We start from the raw sequence: 26,516 nt of genomic DNA, 5'->3' as shown, positions 1-26,516 counted from the left end.
AGGATCCTATCGCTCTACAGCCTTAGCATTCTGCTTCACAGGGACGGGTCGCAGGAGCACCAACTTCAAATGGAGCTTTTTCTAAAGCCACACAGAAGTAAAAGTGCCAGAGGAATCTACTCTGGTTCCTCTAGGAAAAGAAGAATTTAATATAAGCCTTTTGTTGACTATATCATTCAGTTCTTTTCTCTATTCTCTCAGCTTTCTTTTTTATCAGGTAATTTCCATCCCCATAAGTCCTCCATAGAAATCTCACAATAGCAATTCTGTTATTACAGTGTTATTTGTTACACAATACCTCTCATCCTCAAAGCAGCAGTCCAAGGTGAATGTTATTATTCCCCAGTTTACTAATGAGAAAACTGAGTTTTGGAGGCATAAATTAACTCACCAACGATTAGACAGTTTCAGAGTCAAGATGCATTAATTAAGACTCCTAGTACTCCTCATACTAGTATACTTTTAAATACATAAATATAACTAAAGAAATTGAAGCATAGGCATTTAGTCTAGTGGTTAATCTGCTGTTTAATCCACATCCCATGTCAGAGTGCCTGGATTTGAGTACCAGTTCCATTCCTAATTCCAGTTTCCTGCTAATGTGTACCTTGAGAGGCAGCAGATGACGACTCAAGTACTTGGGTCTCTACCACCCACATGGGAGACCCAGCTTGTGTTTCTAGCTCTGGGTTTTGGCCTGGCCCAGCTTGGATGTTATAAGCATTTAGGGATTGAGCCAGCAGATAGGAACTCTATCTGGCTTGCTTACATTCTCTCCCTGTACCCCACCCTCTTAAATAAATAAGAAATTATGTGATATATGAAACTTTAATTCATATAAGTAGGTCACTGGTCACCAAGGATTGGAAGGAGAAAAGGATGAATAGGTAGGATATGGAGAAATTTTAGGGCAGGATAACTATATTATGGCAGTGGTGGATATATTTCAATAATACATTTGTCGCTCTTTTTAAAAGACCAAGGCTTCTGGGGTGGAGCCAAGATGGCGGAATAGTGAGGGCGCGCAGCGATAGTCCGGGAAAATTTAGTTTAATAAAAGGGGAGTTACGGTAGCCTCAGAAAAAAGAACCAGGAAAATATTGCAGAGGAAACTCTTCTGGATCAAGTAGCCGTGAATCGGAGGACCTACTGGGAGAACAAGGTCGCCCACCGCGCGGAAGCCGAGCCGCGGGACCGAGCCGCCCAAGTCGCAGGGTCTGCACACCAGTGCTCGAAGGGGAGTGCATGCCACACAGACAACAGTGGGGAGACTTGGGACGTCCAGGGCTCCGAGTCCACACATCGGCGCTGGAAGGGGAGCGGAACTGTGTGGAGAGCGTGGGAGCCCACAGTTCGGGACACCAGCGGCAGACTCAACACACCAGCGCTGGAACGCGAGGTGAGCCGAACCTCAATAGCCCGAGACACCGGCAGGCAAGCGGAGAGAGGAGACTAGAGGGAACGACCCCCGGAGGGGGGAAAGTTCACCAGGTTAACTGGGAGAGAGAGAGGGAAAAAAAAAAAGGTGACTGGTACGGACACGGGTTTCTCTCTCTCCGCTCACCTCTCAAGGGCGAGCAAGACAAAGAGCAGGCGCCATCTTGGACATACATCATAAGCAGAGTGACCTCAGGTCTACACCGGCCCTGAGCCTAGCAGAAAAACCTGACTCTGGGCGGAGCAAATTAACAGGAGATTAGGACCTAGTAAATTTGTGGTGCTACTGAACTGAGATTGTGAAAAAAGAGACGGTGGGGGAGAGAACTCACGGAATTCACGTGAGCACTCTCCAGAGACGCTACAATTCCGTAACTTTGGCAACCCAGTGGGAGACTGAAGGAGAATTTGAGCCCACTCTGAGGGCCAAACAGATTCCCTGTGTGGTCCTTGGGAAAGAACTTCTGATCTCTGGCTCCTATGGGTATATCATTTGCCTGCTAACTACCTCCAACTTCGTTCAGCTGTGCAGAATAACTTCCCTTTTGAATCAAAAAAAAAAAAGAAAGAGAGAGACAGAGAGAGGTTTACCACGCCTAACCTGGGAGTGTCACCTTTGGCACACCAAACAGAGCTCTCAGGCCACACCCATCTCAAGCCCTAAGGCTCCATCAAAAACAGATAGTCCACTTAATCTAGAGTCATAGTATAACAAGAAAAAGCACCACAGTGAAGAAACCAAATATCTCCAATATGCCAAATAACAAATGCAAAAACCAAGGTAATAAAAACAAGGAAGTCACCATGAAGCCCTCAAATGAAAAAGACACCTCAATTCAAGATTATGAGGATGATGACATAGAAGAAATGCAAGAAGCAGATCTCAAAAAATTGATAAGAACATTAAGAAGTTCTCAAAAACAAATTCTTGAACTACAGAAATCCTTAATGGACAAGATAGAAAATCTCTCTCGTGAAAATGAAATATTAAGGAGGAATCAAAATGAAATGAAACAACTAGTACAACAGGAAACTGGGATAGTGACTGAAGTGAAGAATTCAATAGATCAAATGAAAAACACAATAGAGAGCCTTACAAACAGAATGGGTGAAGCAGAAGAGAGAATATCGGACTTAGAAGACAGAGAACAGGAAAGGATACAGTCAGACCAAAGCAAAGAAGAGGAAATTAGAAATCTAAAACATATTGTCAGGAATCTTCAGGATACTATTAAAAAACCCAACATTCGGGTTCTAGGAGTTCCTGAAGGCATGGAGAGGGAGAAAGGATTAGAAGGCCTTTTTAGTGAGATATTAGCAGAAAATTTCCCAGGTTTGGAGAAGGACAGAGAAATCCTAGTACAGGAAGCCTACAGAACCCCTAATAAACACGACCAAAAGAGATCCTCACCACGACACGTTGTAATTAAACTCTCCATAGTGAAACAGAAAGAAAAGATCCTAAAATGTGCAAGAGAGAAACGTCAGATTACTCTCAGAGGATCTCCAATCAGACTCACAGCTGACTTCTCATCAGAAACTCTACAAGCTAGGAGGGAATGGCGAGATATAGCCCAGGTACTAAGAGAGAACAACTGCCAGCCCAGAATATTATATCCTGCAAAGCTATCATTTGTGAATGAAGGTGAAATAAAGACTTTTCAAAGCAAACAGAAATTGAAAGAATTTGTTGCCACTCGTCCAGCCCTGCAAAAGATGCTTAAAGATGTGTTACACACAGAAACAAAGAAACACGGTCATCAATATGAAAGAAGGCAAAGGAAGGAAACCAAGGAAGGAAAGCTAACAGCAAAAGATCACAGGGAATTCAAAGCATATATTAGAACTTATCTTTGGCAAATGGCAGGGCAAAGTTACCACTTATCATTAGTCACATTGAACGTGAATGGCCTGAACTGTCCAGTTAAAAGACACAGATTGGCTGATTGGGTTAAGGAACAAAACCCATCTATTTGCTGCTTACAAGAAACACATCTTTCCAACAAAGATCCATACAGACTGAAAGTGAAAGGCTGAAAAAAGATATACCATGCCAACAGAAATGAAAAAAGAGCGGGCGTAGCCATCTTAATTTCAGACAACATAAACTTTACCACAAAAACCATTAAGAGAGACAAAGAGGGACACTACATAATGATTAAGGGATCAATTCAACAGGAAGATATAACAATTATCAATGTATATGCACCTAACTACAGGGCACCGGTTTATCTAAAAGATTTGTTAACGGACTTAAAAGGAGACTTAGACCCCAATACAATAGTACTGGGGGACTTCAATACTCCACTCTCAGAAATAGATCAATAGGACAGAAGATCAACAAGGATACAGTAGATTTAAATGACACTATAGCCCAAATGGATCTAACAGATATATACAGAACTTTCAATCCTACAGCTAAAGATTTTACATTCTTCTTAGCAGTACATGGAACCTTCTCTAGGATTGACCACATACTAGGCCATAAAGCAAGTCTCAGCAAATTCAAAAGAATTAGAGTCATACCATGCAGCTTCTCAGACCACAGCGGAATGAAGCTGGAAATTAGCAACTCAGGAATCCCTAGAGCATACGTAAACACATGGAGATTGAACAACATGCTCCTGAATGAACAATGGGTCATAGAAGAAATCAAAAGAGAAATCAAAAACTTTCTGGAAGTAAATGAGGATAACAGCACAACATACCAAAACTTATGGGATACAGCAAAAGCAGTGTTAAGAGGAAAGTTTATATAAATAGGTGCCTACATCAAGAAATTGGAAAGGCACCAAATAGATGAGCTTTCAATTCACCTCAAGGATCTAGAAAACCTACAGCAAACCAGACCCAAATCTAGTAGGAGAAGAGAAATAATTAAAATCAGAGAAGAAATCAACAGGATTGAATCAAGAAAAACATTACAAAAAATCAGCCAAACGAGGAGCTGGTTTTTTGAAAAAATAAACAAAATTGACACCCCATTGGCCCAACTAACTAAAAAAAGAAGAGAAAAGACCCAAATCAATAAAATCAGAGATGAAAAAGGAAACGTAACAACAGACACCACAGAAATAAAAAGAATCATCAGAAATTACTACAAGGACTTGTATGCCAGCAAACAGGGAAACCTATCAGAAATGGATAGATTCCTGGACACATGCAACCTACCTAAATTGAACCAGGAAGACATCGAAAACCTAAACAGACCCATAACTGAGACAGAAATTGAAACAGTAATAAAGGCCCTCCCAACAAAGAAAAGCCCAGGACCAGATGGATTCACTGCTGAATTCTACCAGACATTTAAAGAAGAACTAACTCCAATTCTTCTCAAACTATTCAGAACAATCGAAGAAGAGGGAATCCTCCCAAATTCTTTCTATGAAGCCAGCATCACCTTAATTCCTAAGCCGGAAAAAGATGCAGCACTGAAAGAGAATTACAGACCAATATCCCTGATGAACATAGATGCAAAAATCCTCAATAAAATTCTCGCCAATAGAATGCAACAACACATCAGAAAGATCATCCACCCAGACCAAGTGGGATTTATCCCTGGTATGCAGGGATGGTTTAATGTGCGCAAGACAATCAATGTGATACACCACATTAACAGACTGCAGAAGAAAAACCATATGATTATCTCAATAGATGCCGAGAAAGCATTTGATAAAATACAACACCCGTTCATGATGAAAACTCTAAGCAAATTGGGTATAGAAGGAACATTCCTCAATATAATCAAAGCAATCTATGAAAAACCCACAGCCAACATCCTATTGAATGGGGAAAAGTTGGAAGCATTTCCACTGAGATCTGGTACCAGACAGGGATGTCCACTCTCACCACTGCTATTCAATATAGTTCTGGAGGTTCTAGCCAGAGCTATTAGGCAAGAAAAAGAAATTAAAGGGATACAAATTGGGAAGGAAGAACTCAAACTATCCCTCTTTGCAGATGACATGATTCTTTATTTAGGGGACCCAAAGAATTCTACCAAGAGACTATTGGAACTCATAGAAGAGTTTGGCAAAGTAGCAGGGTATAAAATCAATGCACAAAAATCAACAGCCTTTGTATACACAGACAATGCCATGGCTCAGGAAGTACTTCTAAGATCAATCCCATTCACAATAGCTACAAAAACAATCAAATACCTTGGAATAAACTTAACCAAGGACGTTCAAGATCTCTACGATGAAAATTACAAAACCTTAAAGAAAGAAATAGAAGAGGATACCAAGAAATGGAAAAATCTTCCATGCTCATGGATTGGAAGAATCAATATCATCAAAATGTCCATTCTCCCAAAAGCAATTTATAAATTCAATGCAATACCAATCAAGATACCGAAGACCTTCTTCTCAGATCTGGAAAAAATGGTGCTGAAATTTATATGGAGGCACAAGAGACCTCGAATAGCTAAAGCAATCTTGTACAACAAAAACAAAGCCGGAGGCATCACAATACCAGATTTCAGGACATACTACAGGGCAGTTGTAATCAAAACAGCATGGTACTGGTACAGAAACAGATGGATAGACCAATGGAACAGAATTGAAACACCAGAAATCAACCCAAACATCTACAGCCAACTTATATTTGATCAAGGATCTAAAACTAATTCCTGGAGCAAGGACAGTCTATTCAATAAATGATGCTGGGAAAATTGGATTTCCATGTTCAGAATCATGAAGCAAGACCCCTACCTTACACCTTACACAAAAATCCACTCAACATGGATTAAAGACCTAAATCTACGACCTGACACCATCAAGTTACTAGAGAACATTGGAGAAACCCTTCAAGATATTGGCACAGGCAAAGAGTTTCTGGAAAAGACCCGGGAGGCACAGGCAGTCAAAGCCAAAATCAACTATTGGGATCGCATCAAATTGAGAAGTTTCTGTACTGCAAAGGAAACAGTCAGGAGAGTGAAGAGACAACCGACAGAATGGGAAAATATATTTGCAAACTATGCAACAGATAAAGGGTTAATAACCAGAATCTACAAAGAGATCAAGAAACTCCACAAAAACAAAACCAACAACCCACTTAAGAGATGGGCCAAGGACCTCAATAGACATTTTTCAAAAGAGGAAATCCAAATGGCCAACAGGCACATGAAAAAATGTTCAAGGTCATTAGCAATCAGGAAAATGCAAATCAAAACCACAATGAGGTTTCACCTCACCCCAGTTAGAATGGCTCACATGCAAAAATCTACCAATAACAGATGCTGGCGAGGATGTGGGGAAAAAGGGACACTAACCCACTGTTGGTGGGAATGCAAACTGGTCAAGCCACTATGGAAGTCAGTCTGGAGATTCCTCAGAAACCTGAAGATAACCCTACCGTTCGACCCAGCCATCCCACTCCTTGGAATTTACCCAAAGGAATTTAAATTGGCAAACAAAAAAGCGGTCTGCAGCCTAATGTTTATTGCAGCTCAATTCACAATAGCTAAGACCTGGAACCAACCTAAATGCCCATCAACGGTAGACTGGATAAAGAAATTATGGGACATGAACTCTTTAGAATACTATACTGCAGTAAGAAACAACGAAATCCAGTCATTTGCAACAAAATGGAGGAATCTGGAACACATCATGCTGAGTGAAATAAGCCAATCCCAAAGGGACAAATACCATATGTTCTCCCTGATCAGTGACAACTGACTGAACACCAAAAAGGAAACCTCCTGAAGTGAAATGGACACTATGGGAAACGGTGCCTTGATCATCATAGCCCTGACTGTTAATGAACAACTTAATACATTATCCCTCTTAGTAGTTTTTTTGTCTGTTCTACTTAATATGACTGGTTTAATTCTGTAATTAATACACAGTTATTCTTAAGTGTTGAAAATTAACTGAAATGTGATCCCTGTTAAGCATAAGAGTGGGAATAAGAGAGGGAAGAGATGTATAATTTGGGACATGCTCAAGCTGACTTGCCCCAAATGGTAGAGTTAAAAACATACCAGGGGATTCCAATTCAATCCCATCAAGGTGGCATGTACCAATGCCATCTCACTATTCCAAGTGATCAATTTCAGTTCACAATTGATCATAATGAAAGGACTAAGAGTCAAAGGGAGCACATAAACAAGTCTAGTACCTGCTAACACTAACCGATGGAATAAATAAAGGGGAGAGTGATCCAACATGGGAAGTGGGATACTCAGCAGACTCATAGAATGGCAGATGTCCTAAATAGCACTCTGGCCTCAGAATCAGCCCTAAAGGCATTCGGATCTGGCTGAAAAGCCCATGAGAGTATTTCAGGCATGGAAAACCAAGACACTCTGGCAAAAGATCTCTGCGAGTGAGATCCCAGTGGAAAGAACAGGTCTTCAAAGAAGGAGGTACCTTTCTCTGAAGGGAGGAGAGAACCTCCACTTTGACTATGACGTTGTCTAAACAAGATAAGAATCGGAGAACTCAGAGGGCTTCCATAGCCTTGGAAACTCATGACTGGAGCATAGGGAGATTACTGATGCCATAGACAGGGGTGTCAATTGGTAAAGTCAACAACAGGAGTCACTGTGCACTTACTCCTCATGTAGGATCTCTGTCCTTAATGTGCTGTGTATTGAGATTTAATGCTATAACGAGTACCCAAACAATATATTTCACTTTGTGTTTCTATGGGGGTGCAAACTGTTGAAATCTTTACTTAATGTATACTAAACTGATTCTCTTTAAAAAAAAAAAAAAAAAGAAAAAAAAGAAAGAAAGAAATTATCAACTCCCAACTTGACTCTCACTGGGATTAAACATGACAATAGGTCTGATCTGATTTCATCATCATTTAAAAAAAAATCATCTATTATTTTTCACTTTATGTTTCTGTGTGGGAGCAAACTGTTGAAATCCTTACTTAATGTATACTAAGCTGATCTTCTGTATATTAAGATAATCGAAAATGAATCTTGATGTGAATGGAAGGGGAGAGGGAGTGGGAAAGGGGAGGGTAGTGGGTGGGAGGGACGGTATGGGGGGGGAAGCCATTGTAATCCATAAATCATACTTTGGAAATTTATATTCATTAAATAAAAGTTAAAAAAAATAAAATAAAAAAATAAAATAAAATAAAAAAAATTAAAAAAAATAATAATACATTTGTCAAAACCCATAGAAAGTACAATACCAACAGTGAACCCTAATGTAAACTACAGACTTTGGATGAAAATGATGTGTCAGTGTTGGTTCCTTAGTTTTAACAAATATACCACTCTGATGTGAGAAGTTGGTGTACGCAGCTGTGCATGGAGGGAGGGCATCTATAAGAACTCTGCTTAATTTTGTTGTGAGCTTAAAATTGCTTGAAAAAATTAAATATATATGTAAAGGAGGATAACAAGGAAAAAAGAAATAAAGATATATAAAGATTACATATATAGATAAATATATGTATGGGTCTTGACATGAAAAGATTGCCTGAGACATACACACCCACACAAATGTGTGCTAGCTTAAGGTTTACATTTATTAATGTCTTTTATGTAATAAAACAATATGGTTTGGCTGTGGTCATTAAAAAAATAATTTTAGAGACTATAAAATTTTCATAATATATTATAGATGGTGTGGTCTAGTAATAAGAAGGCAGTCTTAAAATTAAAGTTTTATGATAGGCTATCCAGCAATAAGCATTTTTGTTGTATTTCTACAGGTCACTTAGGGCAGGCCCTGCTGATCGCAGCAGGCCTCAACTGGGAAGCTGCAGTTGGATCTCAGTCCATGACATGTGTCCCCTGTGCTCCTTGAGCGAGTGAACTAGCTGGGGTACGCTCTTACGACACTGGCAGAGGTACAAGAGCACCAATAGACATAAAAAGAACTCCAGAAACAGGTTAGTTCTGGGAACCTATTTCTCTCCACACTCAATTTACCCAAACTGTCACAAGGTCAGACCCAAAGTCAAAGAGCAGGAAAGCCCACTAAAATGTCTTTAGCAAGAACTGAAGAGCTACTGTGAAACGCAGATATACAGAAAGCATTGAAATGCCACAAATTCATGCTGCATCTTTCAGTTATCACTGTGACTTTTTGTATATAGAGTTAAAGGCAGTAACAAACATCCAAATGAGAGGTAGGTAACAACAGTCCCTTTCAGTGTCCTGACCAGTGTCTCCTTTGACTGAAGAGTCAAGGGTTTCCTTGGGATGGAGGAGTGATCAGGGTGGGCCAGACATAAGAAGGAGTTAACACAATTGGAAAGAGTCATCAAGAGGTACACCACTGAGATGGGTTTACAGAGTTTCCTGGAAGTCTTTGCTAGGATTAAGCCAGTTGCCCACAGTGCTAACCTGCTCATCAAAGCACACTCCAGTGGTTTTCTTCCCTTTCCCATCTCTTATGTAAGACTTCCCAGGATTGCCACACAAATAAGTCCCTGGTATTCAATTCTTGGAAGAAGTTTCTTAATAATAAGGTCCTGCTCCAGGCCCACAAGCTGTAGTACTTTTGGATTTCCTCCCACTCCCTAAGAATAGTCATGAAAAATCAGACTAATGAACTCCTGGGATTAAATCCCATTCTGTGGATTAACTCTAAATGCAACTCTAGAGCTGTGATGTACACTGTGGATTACTGCTGATGAGGGTGAGCAACTCTTGTTTGCCAAAACTGAGGAGTTTCCTGGGATATGGAATTTTCAGTGCTAAAACCAGAGCACCAAGGAAAACCAGGATGGGCTATCAGCCTAAGTGGACCACAACAAATGAAAATTACTAACATGGCAAGTATTATAATTTTCTGTTTTTCATGTCTGATTATTTGCTATTGCATAGCATCATAGGTTCTTCCTGATGAGAGAACAACAGATATCAACTAAATAATGTCCCAGGAAGATGAACTAGACAGATTTGTGAAGCACAAAACACTCTAACCTGTTTGAACGTCTTCAGGCATGAGGTATTTAGAGCTCATCTCATGACATTTTTGTAAATTGAATAGGAATCTATCCACCATACCCAAAGTTAATTAGCTCTAGTTTCCTGGCACAACACTGAATAAACATAATCTCTAGTTCAAGTTAAGAGGCAAGATTGGGGTCCTTCAAAGATGTGAAAACAAAGGTCTTTGGTATTCAGTATTTCCCTATCCATTATAACCCCTGTAGGTCTTCAGAGAACATTTATAGGTATGAATTTATGTTTTTCTTTCTGGACTTCCACCTCCAGATTGATGCTCTTTATCAATGCCACTCTAAACCCAAATGTAAGACTCTACATATAGTCTGACCCATATAAAATTCAGAGAAACTAGCTCCTTGCATGTTCTGGATATCTTACTTACCTTAAGGAAACTAAAGAGTGGACTATGTTTCTTGGCAACCTGTCTGATAATAAATTCATATTGAACTTGCAATCAATGAAAACTTCTAGGATATTTTTTCCACATATACTGTCATTGATCTAGGACTTACTTCTTATACTCTTGTAGAGTTGATTTTTTTTTCTGTAATTGTTAGCTTTAAATCTCTTCTGTTTGGGGCAAGTATCTGGAGCAGTGGTTAAGATGCACTTGGCGCTGGCGACCTGGCTCACTTGGCTAATCCTCCGCCTGCAGCACCGGCACCCTGGGTTCTAGTCCTGGTCGGGGCGCCGGATTCTGTCCCGATTGCTCCTCTTCCAGTCCAGCTCTCTGCATGGTGCAGGAAGGCAGTGGAGGATGGCCCAAGTGCTTGGGCCCTGCACCCACATGGGAGACCAGGAGGAAACACCTGGCTCCTGGCTTCGGATTGGCGCAGCGCACCGGCAGTAGTGGCCATTAGGGGAGTGAATCAACGGAAGGAAGACCTCACTCTCTGTCTCTCTCTCTTTCATTGTCTAACTCTGCCTGTCAAAATAAATAAATAAATAAATAAATAATGCACTTGGCAAGCCCAAGATGCACTTGGGATCCCTGCTCTGCATTGTTTTAATGTGCATAATAACTTAAGTGCTTGCATCCCTGCCACACATGTGGGAGACCTGGGTTGAGTTATTACTCTGGGCTTTGGCCTGGCCCATCCATGGTTGTTACAGGCATTTGTGGAAGTGAACCAGCAGATGGAAGATCTTCTTCTCTCTCTCTCTCTCTCTCTCTGCCTTTCAAATAAAATGAAGCTCAAATATTTTAAAAATTTATTCAATCGGTTTGTTCTCAGTATCTCTTTAAACTCTCTGGAAATTCTTGCCAAAATGCTATATATACATCATGTATATTTGTGTGTGTGTGTGTGTGTGTGTTCAAGATCATGCATCTTTCAAGTACTTCTGAGTGAGTGCCAAAAATATAGCCATGGGACTGAATTCTAGTAAGATAACCTCAAGATAATACTGATCCACTAATCAACATACTTCAGCCAAGGCTGTTTAACAAAGCTATAAATTTACTTAATGGTGCTATTTTTCAGTTCAGATATATCCATCTTTTCCTATAAGATAGAACAAGAGGCTGTGAAATATGCTACTGAAATCCAGTTGCAGTAAATCTCAGATATCCCAGTAATCAAATATTCTATTCAGGCTATTAAAAGTAACATTAGGGCCGGCGCCGTGGCTCACTAGGCTAATTCTCCGCCTTGCGGCGCTGGCATACCAGGTTCTAGTCCCAGTCGGGGCGCCGGATTCTGTCCTGGTTGCTCCTCTTCCAGGCCAGCTCTCTGCTGTGGCCAGGGAATGCAGTGGAGGATGGCCCAAGTGCTTGGGCCCTGCACCCCATGGGAGACCAGGAGAAGCACCTGGCTCATGCCATCAGATCCGCGTGGTGCGCCGGCCGCAGTGCGCCGTGCCGGCCATTGGAGGGTGAACCAACGGCAAAGGAAGACCTTTCTCTCTGTCTCTCTCTCTCACTGTCCACTCTGCCTGTCAAAAATAAATAAATAAATAAATAAAAATAACATTAGTTTTGTCATAACTTATTTGAGCAAAAGATGTTTCACCTAAATTTTCTAAGTTGCTTATAGATGTCAATCTTCAGGGTTTGTCAAGGAAAAAATCAGAATTCTCAGGAATTTCTGAAATCATGTTATTCTTAAAATATTCCTAACCCGGGGCTCACTTGGTTAATCCTCTGCCTGCAGTACTGGCATCCCATATGAGTGCCGGTTCTAGTCCAGCTCTCTGCTGTGGCCCGGGAAGGCAGTGGAAGATGGCCCAAGTGCTTGGGTGCCTGCGCCCACATGGGAGACCAGGAAGAAGCACCTGGATCCTGGCTTCGGATCGGTACAGCGCCAGCCATGGCACCATTTGGGGAGTGAACCAATGGAAGGAAGACCTTTATCTCTCTCTCTCTCTCTTTCTCTCTCTCTCTCTAACTCTACCTGTCAAATAAATGTAATAAAAATAAATAAAATAAAATAAATATTCCTAACCCTTTATACTCTTATGCTCTACTCACTAGTATAATGTGATGGTTATATCAGTTTATTAACTAGGCTAAGACAGCTGGTTAAAACAAAATTTCTGAGTGTGTCTGTGAAAGTATTGCCAAAGAAGATTAGCATTTGAATAAGCAGACTGGGTAAAGAAGATCAGCCTCACCCACGTGGGCCAGCATCACCCAATCATTGTATGTTCTGTAGAACAATAAGCAGGATAAGGGAAAACTCACTGTTTCTGTTTCACATGGGGTTTCCATCTTCTTTTACCTTCAGATATCTGTGTTCCTGGTTCTCAGGCCTTTGGACTCAGAATGAAGTAAACCACCAACTATCTTGGTTCTCCATCTGCAAATGAAAGATCATGGGACTTCTTAGTCTCCATAATCCTGGGAGTCTAGATAAATGTAATTCCCATAGCTTATTAGTATTTATTTATTTTTTTTCAGAATCACTGACATACAATAGTTGGAGGTATGATTGTGTGGTCATGACTGCTTCTCTCACAATTGCTCCCACCCTAGTTCTAGGACATGCCTTTGACTGCAAGTCAACACTTCCTGCTCTTGTTTAGACTCAGCATCAGTGGATTCCTTGTGTTGACTGACAAGTGCTACTTTTCAGATTTTCTGTGTGTGTTATCTTATGAACTTGTTTTATCCAGGATTTGATATTGGAAAAAAAACATAAATTTCCCAAAAAGTGCCTGGAAGGAATTCCTACATAGAAACACTAGACAAATGATCATAGTTTCTTTTTCTTAGAAATCCATAAAAATGAAAAAAAAAAAAACAAAGTTTCATCAAGTGTGCAAGAAGTTTGCTTTTAATTACAATAAAGTTCAACATAGCATGTGGAATGGAAAGAAGACATGGAAGGGAGCAAACATGGGAGAGTGGGCATGAGAAAGAGTGAGAGAGGCTGATTATTAAGCAAAAGCCCTTTCTGTGTGTCCATGAACAGTGACAGTGCCTGAGGAAATAAAGACAAACTTGAGGCAATCTCCACTTTCCAGGAACTCCTAGTCATGTAATAAAAATATATACCTGAGCAGTTATGACAAAGTACATCAACTCTGTAATGTAGTGAAGAGGTCATATCAACGGAAATCATAGATAAGGAACAATGAACCTTGAGCGAGCCAAGAACATTCTATTTCTTCTTCAGCTCACACTTTATTCTTCTCAAAAGCAGAGCATTTGCTCGTCCTCAGTCATCTTGTCCCCCCGTACCTCATAAATACACAAATATGACAACAGTGTTCTCAGTATAGCTCTTGAAATCCTTCCAAGGCAAAATTAAGAGATACAACATCTCAGGAGCAAAGGTCTCTTTGCCATCTATTCCCCAACATTCTTTCCAGTGACGCTCAGCTCTGTCTTTTCAGTTTGAAGCTGCTTCCTGACGATGATGGAAGCAAATTAGGGCATTGGGCACCAAGGTTGTCAATTACTCAAGATGCACCACATGCGGCCCCTAACTGATTCCTTCCTTGGAAAACTGTTCTAGGTGGGTATCTCTCTGAAGCCTCAGTTCTCTGCAAAAATTTTACATCGACCACTTATTTGTGGTGCCTCCCTTCATTGTTAACATGTGGCCTTTAAAAACATGTGAGCTGATCTATAAGCCATTGCACTGCCCAAACCCACAACACACACACACACACACACACACATACACACCTTTTTAAGATTTATTTATTCATTTGAAAGAGAGTTACAGAGAGAGGGAAAGTGGGGAGAGAAACAGAGAGATTTCATTCTTCCATCCTCTGTTTTACTTCCCAAATGGCCACAACAGCAAGGGATAGACCAGGCCAAAGACAGGAGTCAGGAGCCTCACTGGGGTCACCAATGTCAGGGCAAGGGCCCAAGCACTTGGGCCATCTTCCTCTGCTTTCCCAGGCATATTAGCGGGGAGCTGGATTGCAAGTAGAGCAGCCAGGACTGGAACCAGCACCCATATGGGATGCCAGAGCTGCAAGCAGTGACTTAACCCACTGCACCATAGCACCAGCTCCACATACACCCTTTTCTCTCCTTTGGGGTCAGTGGTAAATGTAAAACGAAACATTTTTCTGGAAATAATATATATTCACAGTTCCAGGAAAAGTAATAAGCTTATTATAGTATAAATTCAATTGTCACCCTTACTGTTATGATTTGGACCACATTTTAGCCTTGGTTCATTTTGACTGATTGGCCGTGGGATTGAAGCCTGCTCCTCTGCAAACACTTTGAAACATACTTTTTACAAGTCTGGGATCAGATCAGACCATGTAAACCTTTCCCTTCTCACATGTAAAGAATTCCTACCACATCATAGTCATTTCCACCCCAAATTTCCTAACACTGCTCTTTCATTAAGCACCACTTTCTTACTGGTTAAAATGAGATCAACAGTTTCTCTTAATGCTTTCTTACAAATGAAATCCATTGTCATCCAAGAAAATTAATCACGCACCAATGCCTCTGTTTTCAGAGGAAGAATTCCAGTAATTTTTTAAAAAATCTGCAACACCTTCGTATATTGCCTCTTTCTGAATTTTGTAATCTATATCATGAAAACCCCACTTGTATTCTCCATCTGCACATGCATTCTGTAATCCATCCCACAATATTATCCCGAATTTCTCCCTTTATAAACTTCCAGAAATCCCTCCACCATTAATCAAACACCTACCCTAATAAAAATGAATTATTATACTATGTGCTTATTCTCGTTGTTGGTTGAATAAGACATATACTTCCCACTGTTTAGAACATCCCTAATTTTCTGCCCATTAACTCTCAGTGGCACATGGGAATTTATGTTTAAGACTCAAAATTAAATTTTCAAATTTTTGTCATTGGCCAGCAATGATCACAATTTTCAGCCTTATCTTTCCTGTCACTGGCACCTCCTCCATTATTCTTCTTCTACCTACAGACATCTGTTATATTCCATAATAGCTAGAACACAACAGCTCTTCATTATTCTAAGAATTTATTGCTCTTCTCTGTGAGTTTCAGTTTAATTTCACCTGAATAGATAGACCATCAACTCTCCTAACATCCACAGTCTTTCCAACCTACATAATATGCACTTCATCTATGCTCAGTTATAAACCCCTCCAAAAAATCCAAAAATTTCAAGAAAGAAATGTTTGAGATGGCACTCACATCAATCAAAGGCATGCAGGTCATAATATAAACAATGAGATGTTTAAAATAATGCTCTGGTACTCTGACTGCAGTTTGCTATTTGTAGGCTTTTCAGAAACAAGATATCGAAACAATGAGTATCTTTGGTTATATAATTTTCCCTGCATGAACTAAAAGTTATTAGTAATTACAGGACTTTCTTGCTAATTTTTTACCATCATATATTTTGATTACTTCATTGAAAATTTCCACCACATAATATGTTAAATATTCCTATCAGAAAAATACAATCCCCACAAGGTGTCATCCCCTGGGCTTTAGGATAGAGCTTTTTGTCTTTGCTGGTACCTAGAAACATCCCTCATTGTTTCAGTGATATTTGGATTCCACTCCAGAAGGTCTGGTTTCATAATGAAGATGCTACAAATGATTTTTCTTTGGGGGTGGTTCATACATTGTTTTCTTTGAAACACTCCCACTCACCAACATATTCATGGTAATTTTAAATCTCCAATTCCCACAGAAACATTTTTCTCTTCCTATTTCCTTCTTTAACCACCTCTCTCCTCCTGTTTAAAATTACTTCACCTCCTTTAATAAGCTATGACATACATGTATTCTCCAAAGATTTGCCTTCCACTTTGAACATGGACACAAGTACACACTTAGAGTTCCCATAAATGTCATCGGATTCAAAAAGAAAAGTCTAAGCCAATTGCTCCAAGTGATTATTGGCTGTACCGTTTTTCTCTGACTTGCAATTACCCCAAAATGTGGTGCCTGAAATAACTATTATTTCTGGTACTTCATTGGGTTGACTGGGCAGTTCTTCTGGTCTCACTTGGCTGATATCTAAGGCCTCAGTCAGATGGGGGAGAGGGATGGCTGGAAGCAGAGGCATATTTAATACAAAGAAGAGGGAGCAGTCCATTGAGGGCATCGGCAATCAGGTGCATCCTATGTAGATTGTAAAGCAATAATTAATATGATTACAAGTCAGCTCACTGTTGATTATCATCACATGTCAGCAATTCTAAACACTGTCAGTGATAAATTATTTCCTAAAACAATATTTGTTGGTCTAATTTCCACATAACCGATGAAGAGTTTGAATTTTAATAATATATGCATAAGCTTAAGATAACGTATTTTTGTTACTTAGAATTTTTAAAAGATTTATTTATCTGAAAAGTGGAGTTAAGAGAGTAAGAGGCAGAGGCAGAAAGAGAAGTCTCCCATCTGCTGGTTCACTCCCCAAGTGGCCTCAATGGCCAGGATTAAGCCAGGCCAAAGCCAGGAGCCAGGAGCTTCATCCATGTTTCCCACTGGTTGCAGGGGCCCACGTATTTGGGCTGTCTTGTGCTGTTTCCTAGGAACAGTAGCAAGGAGTTGGATTAGAAGTGGAGCAGCCAGGACTCAAACCTGTGCCCATGTGGGATATTGATGATGCACACAGTGGCTCAACCCACTATGCCACAGCATGGGCCCCTACTTATCCTTTTATAAACATTGAATTCTATACAGATGTTAATTTGGAGAACTCATGTGGTTGAATTCCCCCAACCTGAACCCCACAGTATCAGTTACATGTGTTTGTTTTAATAATAATTTCATAATGATTGGGAATTTGTCAGGCTTTCTTTATGTGAAGTTCCTATTAGCAACCCTATGGTACTACCCATTCTTGCATTTGGGCAGCAGATTTTAAATTAACGACAGGAGGCAGAATAAGATGGAAAGTTGAGTAAGATGCTCTGGGGGACATCTCTCCACAGAGATACTAACTTGAATAGTTATTCACTCTCCAAGTTACCTTCACACAAGAGCCACATTGCCTTACTTACTATAAGAAGAGGAATAAAAGACAAACTGAAGAAGGACAGAAGAAAAGAGGTGCTATATCACCTCTTCCTGGCTCCAAGTAGCGCAGTGTGGAGAGAGAAGCCTGCCACTTGAGGCAGGGAGAGGGAATAAAGCCCAGACTTTAGAATTGGAGTCCAGTAGTCCAGTACCACATGAATCTAAGAGTCAGATAGGCTCCCCTGGGCTCTGCTCCCATGTCAGTACCTGGACAGTGAGCCTTTAGACCCTCTAGCCAGGCAACCAAATGTTTCCCCCCATGCCCTTTCTCCCACCTTTAGCAGACAGTAGAACAAGACTCCAGCCACTAGGAAGTGAACTTAGGGCAATGCCTTGAAGCTCAGTGCCAAGCCAATCAAAGTGAGCCCCAGCATCAGATAATGCCCAAAAGCCTCCATCACTAGGCCATTACTCAAAAACACAGACTCTAGATATGCCCTGGCGTCAGGCAGAGAACTGAGTCCTTAGGGGATGGACTTGTTTTGGCCTATATTACTGCCAGCATCATGCAAACCTGGAGTATAACCCAAGACTGTGCAGAGCCTGGGGGCTGTGAGGCTCAAATGGGAATTTATTGTCAGCCTGGGCAGCTAAAGGACTGCCTCCACTACCTCTCTCCCAAACTCAGACAGCAAGGAGTTTTTCAACCACAGAAAAATAGAGCTGGGAAGTAAGTTAAAGGACTTGCAATGAAGTTAAGTGCCTGTCCCACTGCAGTGAGACCCAGCACCAGATATAGACTAGAGGCCACTATCTCCAAGCCAGTAATCAGACAAAGCCTATTAGACTTGCCCCAGCATCAGGTGAAGACTTGCTCCCTAGTAGGACTGATGAATGTTTCAGCCTGCTTCACTCTAGCCTCTTGCAGGCTAGATGTACATTCCTAAGACAACAAATGCCCCTGCAGGTGTGAGACTCAAGTTAAACTCTGTTTAGTGTCAGCCTGGGTGGGCAAGGTACTATATTTACCACAAACATGGACAAACAGCAGAGAATAAGACTCCAGCCAATGCAGAGTAGGGCACCAAAGTAGGTCAGAGCACCATCTTGAACCTGGTAAAACTATCTCTAGGCAGATACAAATGATTTCTTATCCCAAGTTATTGCCCAAGGTCAGAGCCCCTAGTCCAAATTGGAAACCCATGACCCCAGTCAATTGCACTTGTATCCTGGCCAGCATCACCTGTAGTTGGATATAGCAACCTCAGTCAGCCAAGTCCACCTCAGCAGTAGGCCCTACCCTACTGGTCTTTGGGGTGTGGACTAAGAGTGTGACCTAACATTACAGCATAGGCAGTCATAGGACTTCTCACTCCATTCCTTCCCCAACCTCATGAAGCATGATTTGGAGAGTGTGAATATCTGTTTAAAGAAGAGATAAATGAATACCACATATGTTATAGAAACCTGGGACTGGTACAATGGGAACAAGAAGACTTTGGGCTAACTCTTCTGTGACTCTGACAATGCCTCTGCCAATGTTGTTATCCCTGTGACCTCTCCAAGCCTCCGGGCTGGTATTCCCCCACAACCCCAGCCACAGTGGATAGAGGTTGACACTACTGTAATCCTACAACCTACCACATAGGCTGCCAACAAGCTCATGTTCCTACACTGGGACTGAGAGGAACACCTCATACCTCCACTGCCACTCTCATTAATTGCTGTAGAAGAAGAAATAGGGAGACTATACTACAGCCTCCAATGGAAAAGAAAACTCAAACAGCCACAAAACTAACACCTAAAGACATATATCTTCAGGACAAACACTTTCACCATGAAAGCCATTTATTAAAAGCAATAGAAACAACTAGTCAATCAAATGAACAAATTTCAACATAGAGATACAGGAAATATGAGAAAGCAAGGCAATGCAACATCTCAGAAAGAACACAATAATACTTCGGTAACCAACGCCCAAGAAAAGAAGTTTGATGAGGTGCCTGATACAGAATTCAGAAGAATTATTATAAGGATCTTCAAAGAGATACAAAAGAACAGAAGGTTGAATTAAATAAAGAATAAAATGCATGACATGAGAGAGAAACTCAGCAGAGATAGAGATCTTGAAAAAGAAAAAAAAAAAGAAATCTTAGAAAGGAAGAATTCAGGGCCAGCGTTTTGGCTAATTAAGCCACCACCTGAAACACCAGCATCCCATATGGGCCAGATTTGAGTACTGGCTGCTCCATTTCCAATCCAGCTCCCTGCTAATGGCCTGAGAAAAGCAGCAGAAGATGGCCCAAGTACTTGGAACCCTGCCATCCACATGAGAGACCTGGATGGAACTTCTGGCTTCGAACTGGCACAGCCCTGGCCATTGTAGCCATTGGGGGAATGAACCGGTAGATGGAAACTCTCTCTCTCTCTCTCTCTCTCTCTCTCTCTTTCAAATCAATATATCAGTCTTTTAAAAAAGACAAAGAAATAAAGAACTCAATATGTCAAATAAAAAAAAAAACTAGTTGAAACCCTACATAATAGACTACATCAAACAGAAGAAAGAATACTTGAACTTAAAGACAGGTTTTTTGAAATATTCCAATCAGATAAAAACAAAGGTTAAAAATAATGGAGGGACCAGTGCTGTGGTACAGCAGGTTAAAAGTCTGGCCCAAAGTGCCAGCCTCCCATATGGGCGCCTGTTCTAGTCCCAGCTGATCCTCTTGTGATCCAGCTCTCTGCTGTGGCCTGGGAAAGCAGTAAAATATGGCTCAAGTCCTTGGGCCCTGCACCCACATGGGAGACTGGAAGAAGCTCCTGGTTCCTGACTTCAGATCAGCTCAGCTCCACCATCATGGCCATTTGGGGAATGAACCAGCAAATGAAAGACCTCTCTTCTCTCTCTCTCTCTCTCTCTCTCTCTCTTGCTCTCGCTCTCAATCTCTCTCTTTCTCTACTTCTCTCTGTAATTCAGTTTCCCAAATAAATAAAAATAAATCTTTTTAAAAAATAATGGAAACAGCCTCAGAGGGCTTTGGAACACCATTAAACAAATTCTTAAACTGTGTACATTACTGAAGAAAAAGAGGAGTGGAAGGCTAAAAAACTTATTCAGGGATACAGTAGCTGAACATTTTCACAATATGGAGAAAGATATAGACACTTAAGCACAGGAGGTCCATAGGACCCCCAAATAAAAACAACTTGAAAAGATCCTCACCATGACACATTATAATCACATTATATTCAAACTCTCAAAAATACAGTAAAAAGAAAGAATTCTAAAATTTGAAGAGAAAACTGCCAGGTCACTTGCAAGGGAATCGCCATTAGATTAACACCAGATTTTTCAACCAATAAAATTGCAGGCCAAGTTCTGAAAGAAAATAACTGCCAAGCAAGATACTTTCCAGCAGTTATCACTCATAAATAAAGGAGAAATAACAGCTTCTCAAGACAAGCAAAAGTTGAAAGAATTCATCACCACCAGAGCAGCTTGTAAAATTTGTTGAAGAAAAATGCAGAAAAAAATACCATCATGAAAATATATGAAAGTAAAAAATCCACTAGAAAAAGAACAGAATATTCAAAGTAAGTAGAAGAAGGATTAAAGAAAAAAATTACAGAAGCATGTCATGACTTATAAATAATAAACTTGAATGTAAGTGGACTAAATCCCCCAATTAAAACATACAGACTTACTGAATGTATTAAAAAACAAAACCCAGGGCCAGCATTGTGGCATAACAGATAAAGCCCCAGCATGCAGGGTCAGTATCACATATGGGCATCGGTTCAAATTTTGGCTGTCTCACTTCTGATCTAGCAGCCTGTTAATACACCTGGGAAATCAGCGAAGGATGGCCCAAGTGCTTGGGCTTCTGCAACCACTTGGGAGACCTGAAAGAAGCTCCTGGTTCCTAATTTCAGCCTTGCCCAGTCCTGGTCACTGCAGCCATCGGAAAATGAACCAGCAGATGGAAGAACTTACTCTCTCTGTCTGTCTCTCTCATGCTGTAACTCTGAATTTCAAATAAATAAGTCTTTAAAAAAAAAGACAAAAAAGAGACAAAGGTGACCACTATCTAATGATCCAGGGATCAGCTCAACAAGAAGATATGGCAATTAAATATGTTTATGCATCTAATTCTCATGTGCCCAATTTTATAAAACAAATATTCTTAGATCTAAAGGAAGACTTTTAATCCAACACAACAATCTCAGCAGACCTCAACACTCCACCTTAATCAAGGGAAAGATCACACAAACAAAAATTCAACAAAGAGGCATCAGAGTTAAACCAAATGGGCCACCAGCCATTTATAGGATAGTTCATCCAATAGCTGCTGAATACGCTTTCTCATCAGCACATAGGACATTCTCTGGGATAAAACATTTATTAAGCCACAAAACAAGTCTCTACAAATTTAAAAAACTCCTTACATTGTATTTACATTTCATAAGATTTTATTAACAATCTAGTAATTATTTAATGTGTTCCTGAAAATTTCAGATTGTACATAAATAAGCCGTACTGTATAGAAGGTCTTGAGCATCTCCAGCTGTACTATCTGCAGGGGCATCCTGGTAGCATTCCCTCATGGATGTGGAAGGATAAGCATACACACACACACATATACATATATATATATATATATATATATTCATTCTATCTCAGTATGTCCAATTTTTAAAAATATTTTATTTATTTACTTAAAAGAGTACAGAGTTACACAGAGAGAATAGAGGCAGAGAGAGAGAGAGAGGTCTTCCATCTGTTGGTTCACTCCCCAATTGGCCGCAATGGCCGGAACTACGCTGATTTGAAGCCGGGAGCTTCTTTCAGGTCTCCCACGTGGGTGCAGGGGCCCAAGGACTTGGGCCATCTTCTACTGCTTTCCCAGGCCACAGCAGAGAGCTGGATGGGGAGTGTAGCAGCTGGGCTCAAACTGGCACCCATATGGGATGCCAGCACTTCAGGCCAGGGCATTAACCCGCTGAACCACAGCGCGGGCCCCTCATTTTTTATTTATACCAGGTATCTTAGATTGCTGTTTTCCAAATTTTTAAAAAAGATTTATTTATTTGAAAGTCAGAGTTAACAAGAGAGGGAGAGGGAGAGAAGTGAAGAGGAAGAGGCGAGAAGAGGAAAGGAGCAGAAGGAGGGAAGGAGGAAGGGGGGCGAAAGAGTGGGAGAGAGAGAGAGAGAGAGAGAGAGAGAGATCTTCTATCTGTTCATTCTCCAGATGGCCTCAACAGCCAGCACTGGGCCAGGCTGAAGCAAGGAGTCAGGAGATTCATTCAGTCTCTAACATGGGTGGCAGGGTTCCAAGTATTTGGGTTGATTTTCCCAGCCATTAGCAGGGAGCTGGATCAGAATTGGAACAGCCAGACACAGACTGGTGCCCATATGGGGTGCTGGCATCACAGGTGTTGGCTTTAACTGCTGTGCCACAATGCAGAGCAGTTAAAATTTATTTTAACTGAAATTAAATTTAACTGATTTATTTCAAATATTTGAAATAAATAAATCTTTAAAAATTTAAAAAAATAAAATAAGAAATGAAAGGTTTTTGTTGCGGCACAATGGCTAAGATACTGCTTGGGACACCCACATCCCATATTGGGGTGCATGTTATCCACTCCCCGCTCTGCTTCAAATCCAGTTTCCTGCTGATATACATACCCTGGAAGACAGCAGGTGATGACTCAAGTACTTGGATCCCTGCCACCCATAGAAGAGACCTGGGTGGAGTTCTACCCTCCCAGTTTAGACCCAACCCAGCTCTGGCTGTTATGGCATTTGGAGAGTGACCAGTGAATGGAGGATCTCTCTCTCTCTCTCTCTCTCTCTCTCATTCTGTCACTCTGTCTTTCAAGTAGATGAAAATGAAAATAAATAAATGTTAAAAGTACAAAGGACCAAAAATTTCATGGAAATGTACTCAATATCATTAACCATCAATGAAATACAAATCAGCATCACAATGAGATATAATTTCACTCCAGTTAGAATGGCTATTATCAAAAGGACAAAAAATAATAAATGCTGGCAATGAAATAGAGAGAGGGGAGCTATACACTACTGGTGGGAATGTAAATCAGGATAGCCCACAGAACATTATGGAGTTTCCCCAAAAATAAATAAATAAATAAATAAACAAACAAACTCACTTGGGGAGTTAGCCAACTGATGTAAGATCTCGCTCTCTCTACCTCTCTCCCTCTCTTATCCTGTGTGTATGTGTGGCTATGTGTGTAACTTCCAAATAAAAAATAAATATTTTTGAACAGGGCATATATACACAGTGGAATATTATTCCATCATAAAAAAGAATGAAATCCTGACATTGTGGCAAAATAGGTGGAACTGGGGATGATTATGTTACATGAAGTAGGCCAGACTAAGAAGGAAAAACACCGTATGTTCTTTCTCATATACAGAAGCTTAAAAGAATTCATCTGAACTTTGGTGGTTACTGTACGCTGGACAGGGTAGAGAGGGGGCAAAGAGATGGAAGTTAGATAATGGTATCAACATACAGACAGAAGTAATATGTTTTAGTGTTCTGTAACACAATGGAGTGACAATAATTCAAAACAATGTATAAAGACTGCATAAGGAAATATAAGAGTGGCACTAACAGGCTACAGACAGATAAGATAAAGAAATGGAAAATCTAGTTGTCTGGTTTGATTGGTTTAAACTGTGTATATGTGTTGAAGTATTGTACTGTATCTCTCAAAATGTACAAATATTGCACATTAATCAAAAAAGTATAAAAATAACATAATTCAGAAAAAAAGAAATTAACAATGATAGAATGACAGAATAGAGGGAACCCTGATCCATCTCCTTGTCTTTACAACCATTTGATGCTTTTGTTTGTGTAAAAAAAAAAATCAGAGGCCAGTGCTGTGGCATATTAGGTAAAATTGCTGCCTGCAGTACCAGTATCCCATATGGGCACTGATTCAGGTCCCAGCTGTTCCTTCCAATCCAGGTCTCTCCTATGTCCTGGAAAAGCAGTGGAAGATGGCCCAACTCCTTAGGACTCTGCATCCACATGGGAGACCTGGAGGAGGCTCCTGGCTTCAGATCAGTGCAGCTTCAGCCATTATAGCCATCTAGGGAGTGAACCAGCAGATAGAAGACACCTCTCTCTCTCCCTCTCTCTCCTTCTCTCTCTCTCTCTCTCTCTCTCTCTCTCTGCTTCTGCCTCTCTGTAAGTCTGCAGGTCAAATAAATAAATAAATCTTTAAAAAAATATATAAGGATGAGGCAAAGTGAGATCGGTGAGATATAACACTTTTGTTGGGTAAACACAATTTTCAGAACATACACAACATATTTTACCCTATTTTAATATCTTTGAAATCAAGATTTATTTATTTTACTTGCTAATTGTTCATTTTTAAATTAAAGAACTTAATAAGAAAATTATAATTATCATCATTAATATTGAAAATGTGCTTTCCACAGAGCTGGAGGAGGTGTTACAATGACCTACCTTGACTGCGCAGTTGCTTGAAGCACACCTTTAGCTGGAAAATCCCTGATTCTGGAGTTGGTTCTGTTGGCTGTGATGCCTGGAATCTTCACAAAGCTGCTCGATCTCCAGTCTATTAGACTGGCTGTCTCACAAGGTGATTTCAGGGAGCATTCTTGAAAGCGGAAGGTGTAAGCTGCAAGCTCTTTAAGAGTTGCTAGCAGCAGAAGTTGCCCAGCAGAAGTTGCCCTGCATCCTATTGGTTAAAACAAGTCATATGAGCAGTTCAGACTCAAGGGCTGGGCAAATAAATTTCATCCTGGATGGGAGGGGCTGCAAGCTTTAATAATATATATATGTATAATATATTTATATACACAAATAGATGAGCTTACCTACAGGGTCCTTTGTAGAAGGACCTTTGTAGAACTCTATAATAAACTTCTGGAGTAAATTCATTCATTTGCTATTACCAGTTCCCAACTTGGTAAGAGCGCCTGGAAACTCTGCCTTTAAGTCAGTTTGGCAGCTGCCCTGACTCCTTTGGGTAATTACTACTAATTACCTCTAGGTGTTAGCAATTAATACAGATTGACCCCAGCTATGTATCCCCAGGCCTTAGCATCATACACTCTCATGCTCTTATAAATCAAATATTTCAAAGCTCTTGCTGTTTCTATGACCTCTTTTGTCATTCTTTTCAGAGCTAAATTCTAGACATGGCTAGGGCAATTGGGGCCTGTATGCATGATCTCCCTTGAGACAAGTTTATTTTTGTAGCACTTTAGTTTGCCAAGGTTAGTATAAGAATAAGGACCTAATTAATACGAATTTGATTTGATTGTGAACCAAATCTGACCAAAGCTGGAAGGAATGCTTTTCTTTCTCTGGCCTCTCATTGCTCTTTATTTCAATCTATTTTATGGCATATTCACTTTTTTTAAATGATTACTTGTGAGATGGCATCTCTCACCTAGACTTTGAATGTCCTGAGAATATATTATGTCCTTACAGTATCTTAAGCAGTTCTATCACAAAGTGAATACCACAGATAAGATGTTCCCTGTGTATTACTGTTTGTGATACACCAAAAGAACTTAAAAGTGGGTCTAACCCTTAATCCCCTACACAAGAGAGGTGGATGTCATATGGAAGATCAGCTAACCTAGGGAGGCAATAATTAAATCCATGAACTTTATTCTGTATTTCTATTCTCAGGGCTAATTTTTCAATTGCTCCAATTTAAGACACTCCACCAAAGAAAATT

At 40.3% G+C, this 26,516-nt stretch overlaps 1 protein-coding gene across 7 annotated transcripts in view; it reads right to left on the bottom strand.

The window, feature by feature from the left end:
• LOC149127433 (uncharacterized) overlaps window positions 1–25,768 on the bottom strand; it is a 107,438-nt gene extending 81,670 nt beyond the window's left edge. For 2 of the 7 annotated variants that reach the window (XR_016231556.1, XM_089329211.1), the window contains exons 1-3: window positions 25,645–25,768; window positions 25,271–25,505; window positions 13,047–13,161 (exon numbers count right to left, since the gene is read on the bottom strand). Coding sequence is in view for 4 of the 7 variants with exons in the window: in XM_089329211.1 (XP_089185337.1) it covers window positions 13,086–13,161; window positions 25,271–25,505; window positions 25,645–25,708 (375 nt within the window). In the remaining 3 variants the exon portion in view is untranslated. Of the gene's footprint in view, window positions 1–9,005; window positions 12,299–13,046; window positions 13,162–16,227; window positions 16,914–17,168; window positions 17,326–25,270; window positions 25,506–25,644 lie in introns of those variants that run through there. The other 5 variants (XM_089329210.1, XM_089329212.1, XR_016231557.1 and 2 more) reach the window with 5 other exon arrangements.
• Window positions 25,769–26,516: the final 748 nt, after the last annotated feature.

This window comes from Oryctolagus cuniculus, chromosome 3, assembly GCF_051225735.1.
Source record: "Oryctolagus cuniculus isolate XC-2025 breed Fujian yellow rabbit chromosome 3, ASM5122573v1, whole genome shotgun sequence".
NCBI classification, from domain to species: Eukaryota; Metazoa; Chordata; class Mammalia; order Lagomorpha; family Leporidae; genus Oryctolagus; species Oryctolagus cuniculus.
The sequence above is the reverse complement of the archived record's forward strand: the minus strand, read 5'-3'. Positions and strand labels throughout refer to the sequence as shown.